Here is an 8,634-nt window from a genome sequence, read left to right as displayed (position 1 = left end):
CAGAGCGCAATATTGAAACCCAGGCAGTTTGGTACCTAATTTAAAAATTATGCAATGCCTAATTATCTATCACCTCCCAGCTGAGAGTGCAGGGGAAGTGCTTAACAGTGTAGGCGGATAGGAACTGCTCAAACTGGAGTAGTTATTTTCAGGGAGTCGGTGTCTCTGAGGGCGCTTGGCGGCTGAACCGGAAGACCAGCGCCTGGAGAGGTGGGCCAGGAGAACTGCAACACCCACAAGGCTCCGCGCCTCCTCTGAGCCACTTCCGATTGGCTTCGGGCTGGGAGGCCGACTATTGGTTCTGTGTGGGCTGGAGGGCGGGAGCCGTGCTGATTTTTAGATGGGTGAAGTTGCCATCAGCCCCGCCTCAAGCACCCGGAAGTAATCTCCCTGGGAGGCCCACGTGTAGCGGAGAAACGGGAGTTCGGATGGGTCGGGTCCTGGCCCAACGGCTGCGGGCTGACTGACTCCCCCCCGACACCACTCCCTCCGCCCCACTCCCTCCCCCCACCCCCCACCCCGCCCGCCCACCAAGCGACACTATGAGGGCCGTTTTTGAGAAGGCGGGGCCTGAAGCTAATTGAGGGAGGTCCCCGCTGCCTCCCGCTATGGAGTCTACATTCAGCAGCCCCGCGGAGGCGGCGCTGCATCTAGAGGCGGGCGCTGCCGGGCTGCGCACTCCTCTTGGGGACCTGGACCGAGTGTATGAGCTGGAGCGAGTCGTTGGATTTGTCCGTGACCTGGGGTGTCAACGGGTGAGGAGCGGATGGGTGGCCCAGAGGATCGGGATCTTGGGTGATTTTGTGAGGATGGGAATGAGGGAAGATGCTTCTCTGGGAGGAGGGACTTTGAAGGTTAGGTAGGGACTCCCGGAAGGTTTCCCTTGAAGAGGAGAGGCTGTTCCTGACTCCATGGTTTATGCGTACAGGTGGCCTTGCAGTTCCCTGATCAGCTATTGGGAGATGCTGGGGCCGTGGCTGCACGACTGGAGGAGGCCACAGGGTCGAAGGTGTTCATTCTGGGAGACACAGCCTATGGCAGGTGTGAACTTGGAGCTTGCCGATAGAGGGTGGGGTAGGTCTAGGGATCCAGGGCTCATGGCATTTCCCCTCTATGACAGTGTCTGACCCCGATGGTTGCGTTTCTCCCTGATGGTGATGTTTCCTCTCCTGATACTAGCTCTTCTCAGTGACGGTGTCTTCTTTTCATAACGTCATATTCTTCATTGACCACATTTTCCATTGATGACGGCAACGCTTTTCTCGATGAGAACCCCTCTCACTAATGGTGTCTCCTCTGCAGCTGCTGTGTGGATGTACTGGGTGCTGAGCAAGCTGGAGCTCAGGCCCTTGTACATTTTGGCCCTGCCTGCTTAAGCCCTCCTGCCCGCCCACTGCCCATTGCCTTCGTCCTTGGTCAGCGATCTGTGGCCTTGGAGCTCTGCGCTAAGGCCTTCGAGGCCCAGAACCCAGACCCCACAGCGCCTGTGGTGCTGCTGAGTGAGCCGGCCTGTGCCCACGCCCTGGGTGAGGGTATTGCCTTTGCATGCAGGAAGGGTGGGCTGACCAGTTTGTGCCTTAGTTTCTCCATGTCAGTACACTCCCATGGAGTTCTTAATATGGGTTTGACCCCAGCCTCTGCTTTTGGTTCCCATTCAGTCTCCTGGGGATGAGGGGGATCCTGCTTTACCAGACCCCAACCCTGACACCACCTCCTTCTTCCAGAGGCCTTGGCCACCCTTCTGCGCCCACGGTACCTGGACCTGCTTGTCTCCAGCCCAGCTCTTCCCCTGCCAGTGGGCTCCCTCAATCCAGATCCTGAGCCCCTGGAGCGTTTTGGGCGCCGCTTCCCCCTGGCTCCAGGGAGGTGTTTGGAAGAGTATGGTGCCTTCTATGTGGGGGGCTCTGAGGCCATCTCTGACCCTGACCTTGACCCAGACCTGAGCCGACTGCTCTTGGGCTGGGCACCAGGGCGGCCCTTCTCCTCCTGCTGCCCAGACACAGGGCGGACTCAGGATGAAGGTGCCCGGGCTTGGCGGCTAAGAGCACGTAGACACTATCTGGTAGAGAGGGCCAGAGATGCCCGTGTGGTGGGGCTGCTGGCGGGCACGTTGGGTGTGGCCCGACACCGTGAGGCACTGGCACACTTGCGGAACCTGACACAGGCTGCTGGCAAGCGTAGCTACGTGTTGGCCCTGGGGCGACCCACGCCTGCCAAGCTTGCCAACTTCCCTGAGGTGGATGTCTTTGTGCTGTTGGCCTGTCCTCTGGGTGCCCTAGCCACCCAGCCTTCTGGAAGCTTCTTCCGGCCTGTATTGGCACCGTGTGAGCTGGAGGCTGCCTGCAACCCTGCATGGCCACCTCCAGGCCTGGCTCCCCACCTCACACATTACGCGGACTTACTGCCTGGTGAGTGGTGGGGGCACTACCTAGGCTAAAAATGCTTGGGGCATGGAGTTGGGGGGCCAGGATGGATCCGCTTTCTCCCTCCCTCCCTTCCAGGCTCTCCCTTCCACGTGCCCCTCCCTCCACCTGACTCGGAGCTGTGGGACACCCCAGATGTGTCACTCATTACTGGGGACCTCCGACCCCCACCTGCCTGGAAGCCATCAACTGATCCTGGATGCTCAGCCCTAACCCCGAGGCCCCAGCTGGAGCTGGCTGAGAGCAGCCCTGCAGGTGAGTGTGGCAAATCTCCACTCCCATCTGAATTCTTCCCCTATGTTCAGGCCACTCAGCCTCAATCCCCTCCCTCTGCAGCCTCATTCCTTAGTTCCCGGAGCTGGCAGGGACTGCAACCCCGCCTGGGTCAGACGCCGGTGACTGCAGCTGTGACCGGAAGACGAGGGATTGCCATCGCCTACGAGGATGAGGGAAGCAGCTGATACCATGTGGGGCCAGAGCCACAGGTGGACTTGAAGACCTTTAGTGCTCCCTGCACCAACCCCACTCTTCTGCCAGGATCCTTGAAGGAGCCTGTCACTGGGGCAGCCCCTCACTGGGGATAGGATTCAGCTCTTCCTGCCCTGTCCTGGCGCTGGCACAAGGCTTAGCACATATTGGCTTGGTAAATATCTGTTGTTTGACTGATGCGGAAACAGCTTTGGGTCTTCCCTGAAGCCTTCTGGGCCACCTGTTCTCCTGGGAACAACAGCACAAGACAGTTGAGGGTCTGCCTTTGTTAAAGGCAGGTGCTAAATGGTTTAGACCATGGTTTCTCAATCTTGGCACTATTGACACTTTGGGCCAGATAATTATTTGTTGTGAGGGGCTGTCCTGGGCATTGTAGGATATTTAGCATCATCTCTGGTTTCTGCCCAGTAGGTTCCGGTAGCACGCCCCTCCCCAGTTGTGATGACCAGAAATGTCTCCAGATGTTGGCAAATGTCCCCTATGGGGGCAAAAGCGTCCCCAGTTGAGAACCACTGGTCTGCACCTATGCTGTCCAACACAGTGGCCACATGTGGCTGTTCAAACATAAATTTGAATTAAGTAAGATTAAAAATTGAGTTTCTCAATCACACTAATCACATTTCAGTGCTCAGATAGCCACATGAGAGGACAGTGCAGCTATAAGACATTTCCATCATTGCAAAAAGTTCTGTCGGGCAGTGCTGGTCTACACTGACTCCAATTAGTTTCTCAGGGAGATCACAGAAATTTGAATAAACCAGATAATTTTTCTCCTTGTTTCTTTTTATTCATCAAATACCGCAGGTCCTGCACAGGTCCTGTGGGTTGAGATCTGAATTGTATTTGACTGAATTCCTGTCCTCACAGTGTGTCTGGGAAGAGAGGCAGTTAAACAGGCAATTGCCACATGGTGAAGCAATATTCTTTATGAGTAGGGAAGCCCCCAGGGGCAGCTGGAGCCCAGAAGAGGCTTCTCAGAGGGAGTGTTACCTAAGCTGGATCGCTTGGAGGGGGGGAAAAAAAAAATCAGAAGTGAGGTGAAAAAGACATTTGGGCAAAGGGTACACCATGCTAAAACAGGCGTAAACCAGCATTGTGGGTGCTTCAAGCAAAGTGGAGTTGCTGGACCGTAAAGGTTCAGAGGGGTGAAATGAAATGACTCACCTCTTAATTCCCCACATTTGCCGAGAATCTCGGCATATTGGCGTTGTCCAGCGTGTTGAAGAAGCAGGTGAACAGGGAGATGTGATTTCTGCCCTCAGGGATTGCCCAGTCTGCTAGTAGAGGCAGTTCTGTAAACCGACCATGGTAACTGGGACAAGGTGGGCACCAATCATGTATTCTACAGATATGTATTGAGCACCCACTGTGTGCCAGGCACTGGAGATCCAGCAGTGAGCTCAGGAATCCTTTCATGGTGCTTACATTCTCGTGGTGGGGGCGGTAGACACAGAACACTTAGTATGCAGAATGATGATAAGGGCTATGGTAAAGCTGGGAAGGAGTGCAAGAGAAGGGGCTGCAGTATTAAACAGGATGGTCAGAGAAGGCCTTTTGAAGGTGAGCAAAGGCTGAAGGAAGTTAGGAATGAACCACGCGGATAATTTGGAGAAGCAGAGGGAACAAGTGCAAGTGCAACGCGTTGAGGGTGTGACCGGTGTGTTCAAGGAACAGCCAGGAGGCCAGTGCAGTCAGAGGAGGGAGTTAGTGGGGAAGTATTAGGAGATGAAGTCGGGTAAGAGGCATGGGGAGGCGCAACAGTAGAGGCCTAGTAGGCCATTTTAAGGACTATGGCTTTTATTCCGAGGGAAATGGGTGCCTCCGAGGTATTTCAAAGAGAGTGACATGATCTTGCTTTCATAATGATCGCCAGGGCGGCGGGGGAGCCCAGAGCGGGCGCACTCCCCTGCCTCTGGTTAGGGAACCCTTCCTGGGGGAATGGTATCCCAAGACCAGTAAGTGTTGGCTGGGCCATGGGGTGAGCACGAAGAAGCGTGCTTCAGGCAAAGGAAACAGCATGAGCTCAGTAAGGGACGGAGCGGACACCCTCGCGGAACTGGGTGGGACGGTCGTGGGGAGGCCTGCGAAATCAGCACTGGCTTGGAGACTAAGCTAGGGCGGCGGCGAGCAGGAAAGTAGGGCTGGTGGCCGGAGCAGGACGGAGTGTCGGGGCGCAGAAGGAGCGAGCTTGGTCGGACGCGAGACTGACCGGCCAGGCAAGGAGTCGAGGTACTGAGTAAGAAGGGCATCCGAGGCCCTCAGGCGTGCGAGACTACAACCACCACAATCCTCTGCGTCGCACTTCCGGCATCACCAAGTTCTAGACCGGCGGCGCCGGGGCGCCAGGCCTGGCGTGTGGTCACGTGGCGCCGGCGCGTCACGTGGGTGAGTCAGGTGACACTGCGGGGCGGACGGCGGACGCCGGGACGAGGTTTGAGCTCCGGCCCCCCACCCCGCCCCCGACCCGAGACCCGCCGTCGTTGCCGCCATGACTGGGCTAGTGCTGCTCTACTCCGGGGTCTTCGTGGCCTTCTGGGCCTGCCTGCTCGTCGTGGGTGAGGCCGGGCCCTGGCGGGCGGGGCCGGCATCGGGCCGAGCTAGCCCGACTGGAGCCCAGCGGGGAAGCGGAGGCTTGGGAATACTGGGCCCCGGCGCGGGGAGGAGACCCGTATCTCCAGCTGCTTGGGGAGGGGCGCGGGCGGGGCTCGCTGGGGACCGCGAGCGCAGCCCTTGTCCGTTTCTGTCACTGCCGCCCCCTTCCCTCGCTCCCTGCTGTCGTCCCTCTCTTGCTCTTGACCGGCCTGCTTGGGTCACGAGCCGGCTGCTCCAGTTCCTCTTTTCCCGGTAGTCTTGCTCTCCCCCCACACGCACAGCGTGTGGGGTAAACAGCGGCTCGGATTGGGCTGGCTGCATCTGGTGGGGCCTGGCCAGAGCTCTTGCTCCCTCCCCTCCTCCAGGGTATTCAGGCCTGCCGGTGGCTCCTCTTGACGGGTTTGGGTCAGGGAGGTGGTGTCACAGAGGGGATATGTTCCTGAAGGAGTGGCAGAAAATGGAGGTCTGAGTAGAGGCATTTGTATAGGCAGCTGTGCTTTTGCGTGGGGCCAGCCAGAGGACTCTCCCTTGACTTAGGTGTAGGCAGACCTTTTGGGAAGGTGGCCCATCAGCTGGGCAGTAACTTCTTGCCTAAGTTGTGGCACTTCTCTCTAGAGAGCAGCCCCTAACCCCCGTTTTTCTCACTGCTGCAGGAATCTGCTACACCATTTTTGACTTGGGCTTCCGCTTTGATGTGGCATGGTAAGGGAGAGGTTTCCCCTAGGAGCTTCTTTGCAGCCTGCCCTCTCTGATCCGATCCCTACCGCACCCCACCCCACCCCCCCAGCTGTCTGGGACGGGGACCTTTGGGAAACATGAAGTGTTTTGTCTCAGCATCGAGGACTGGGGGTGTTGGGGAGGGGGTGGATTTTGTGCCCACTTCTCCACCACGGCTGAATTGTCTTCCGCCGTCTACACACCAGGTTCCTGACGGAGACTTCCCCCTTCATGTGGTCAAACCTGGGAATTGGCCTAGCTATCTCTCTGTCTGTGGTTGGGGCAGCATGGTAAGTGTTGGGGTCATGGGTCAGGGGAGGGGCTGAATCATAGCAAGTGGTGTCACTGGGTTCTTAGTCATCTTGGGGGCAATGACAGGATTGGGCTCTGCTCATTGGTTTCTTATCCGTCCACCAGGGGCATCTATATCACTGGCTCTTCCATCATTGGGGGAGGGGTGAAGGCCCCCAGGATTAAGACCAAGAACCTGGTCAGGTAAGTGTAGGACCCTTGTAAGGTTGTCAGAGCCAGCTGCATTGGTAGCTGCCTGTGCGTTTGACCTGCCTGACGTGCTGCTCCTGACAAGCCTCCTGCTGGGGTCGGATGTCAGTGGGGGAGAGGTGGCTGGAGACTCTTCAGGGAGGAAGGTTGGTTCCTTTCTCAACTCTTTCTCCTCTCGACCCCCTAATCCCCTGCTACCACTACCAGCATCATCTTCTGTGAGGCTGTGGCCATCTATGGCATCATCATGGCGATTGTCATTAGCAACATGGCTGAGGTATGGAGGACTAGGTGGGGTGGGCATCTATTCCAGTGTGTTTATATATTGCTTAGTGATGGTGGAGGAGGGGGAGTGGAGTAGGGGGTGATTTCTGATTATTTCTCTGCTTCCCTCAGCCTTTCAGTGCTACTGACCCCAAGGCCATTGGCCATCGAAACTACCATGCAGGTAGGTGGGTATGTGAAGGCAAAAAGTTGGGGCTTCACAGCTGCTTCCCCCTGCAGTGTGCACCCCAGCTTAGATTCTTCATTTTGATATTCTCTCACCTACGTTGGGCTGCTTTGTAGAGTTGGGGTGGTGGCTGGCCCCATTATTCCATGTTGAATCCCTTGCCCTCATGTCTCCTTGTGTCTGGCTTGGCCTCAGTGTTCCCCTTCCGTCCCTCCAGGTTACTCCATGTTTGGGGCTGGCCTCACGGTGGGCCTGTCTAACCTCTTCTGTGGAGTGTGCGTGGGCATCGTGGGCAGTGGTGCCGCCTTGGCTGATGCACAGAACCCCAGCCTCTTTGTGAAGATTCTCATCGTGGAGATCTTTGGCAGTGCCATCGGCCTCTTTGGGGTCATCGTTGCGATCCTTCAGGTGCTGAATCCCCCTGGGAAGCCTCTATTCTTGTCCCCAACCCAGCCTCACCCTTCTTCTGGAGCCGCAGTGCTTCCGTCTACACCTGTAACCATAAGAACCTCTTAAATAGTTTCCACCACCTAGTTCCCATCTTTTGGTTTTCCCCTTTTGAAGTTCTCCATTTATTTTTGTCTTCAGTGTGGTATCACTGACAACTGTCTTTTTTTGTCTGTTGTGTCTATATACAAAAGATTTAGCTTCTCTTTCTTGTTCTGTTATTTTGTCTCTTCCTCGCTGTCTTTGTAGTCTAGACCAGGTTGGGATGCGTCTGTCTCAGTCCGTCTTGGTGTGTTTGACTGTGATGTCAGTAGCACAGCACATGGGGGGGTGTGTGATTAAGGATCAGCCTGAGTGTCTGAGTGTGACTGTGGGCGCCTGACTGGGTTGACTTGGTGACTGGCACTGTCCATATGCCACTTCTCTCTGTCTTGTCTGTCCCACAGTTGAACTCTGTAGTTGTCTCTGTGTCCCTGTTCACTGTGTTTGTCACAACATGTCCATCCTGGTCTAATCATCCATCTGTTGTGGTCTGTCCATCCTGCCATGGGTCTGAGCATCTGTCATTTGTCATTGTCTAATCTGTTTCTCTGTCCCTGACTGATTTCTCCTGTACTTCTTTTGCAGACCTCCAGAGTGAAGATGGGTGATTAGATGATCTGCGTGGGCGGGGCCGTGCCCCACTCTTTATTTATTTGTGGTTTTCCCAGGACAGCTGGAGCTGTGCCCCTTAGGCTTTCAGGGGGCTTGGTGTTCAGGGCCCTCCCTGCACTCACTTCTGAGGCACTGCCTGGCTGGATCCGCAGTGTGGGGAGTGGGCTGCTGTTGACTGTGTGCAACTTGGCACCCGTGTCCCACCTCCACCTCCAACCCATCTTCCCAGTGTTTGTGAAATAAACATGGTATTTGTCTGGGTCAGTGCTGCTTCTCTTGCCTTTCTTCGCCACCTCCTTTCACAGAGGAAGGGTAAACAGGCCTGTAGTTCTCAACTTCATGCCAGCTTCTTGCCAACTT

At 56.2% G+C, this 8,634-nt stretch overlaps 2 protein-coding genes across 4 annotated transcripts; both read left to right on the top strand.

Annotated features, from left to right (window-relative positions):
• The first annotated feature begins 322 nt into the window (after positions 1–322).
• Positions 323–3,683, top strand: DPH2 (diphthamide biosynthesis 2). 3 transcript variants are annotated; one of them, XM_019937948.3, is made up of 6 exons: positions 328–755; positions 929–1,041; positions 1,303–1,526; positions 1,725–2,408; positions 2,502–2,678; positions 2,760–3,683. In XM_019937948.3, exons 1-6 carry the CDS (start codon positions 609–611, stop codon positions 2,882–2,884), a joined length of 1,470 nt encoding a protein of 489 aa, XP_019793507.1. In that variant the 5' UTR covers positions 328–608; the 3' UTR covers positions 2,885–3,683. The 3 variants fall into 3 exon arrangements, with proteins under 3 accessions (XP_019793510.1, XP_019793508.1, XP_019793507.1); XM_019937951.3 differs by lacking the exon at positions 1,303–1,526 and having other exon boundaries at positions 323–755; XM_019937949.3 differs by lacking the exon at positions 929–1,041 and having other exon boundaries at positions 327–755.
• A 1,632-nt stretch (positions 3,684–5,315) lies between these two features.
• ATP6V0B (ATPase H+ transporting V0 subunit b) lies at positions 5,316–8,538 on the top strand. Its single transcript, XM_004314158.4, has 8 exons — positions 5,316–5,467; positions 6,158–6,206; positions 6,428–6,511; positions 6,639–6,716; positions 6,930–6,999; positions 7,119–7,170; positions 7,391–7,581; positions 8,248–8,538. Exons 1-8 carry the CDS (start codon positions 5,401–5,403, stop codon positions 8,272–8,274), a joined length of 618 nt encoding a protein of 205 aa, XP_004314206.2. The 5' UTR covers positions 5,316–5,400; the 3' UTR covers positions 8,275–8,538.
• Positions 8,539–8,634: the final 96 nt, after the last annotated feature.

This window comes from Tursiops truncatus, chromosome 1 (assembly GCF_011762595.2).
Source record: "Tursiops truncatus isolate mTurTru1 chromosome 1, mTurTru1.mat.Y, whole genome shotgun sequence".
In the NCBI taxonomy this organism is placed as follows: domain Eukaryota; kingdom Metazoa; phylum Chordata; class Mammalia; order Artiodactyla; family Delphinidae; genus Tursiops; species Tursiops truncatus.
The sequence above is the reverse complement of the archived record's forward strand: the minus strand, read 5'-3'. Positions and strand labels throughout refer to the sequence as shown.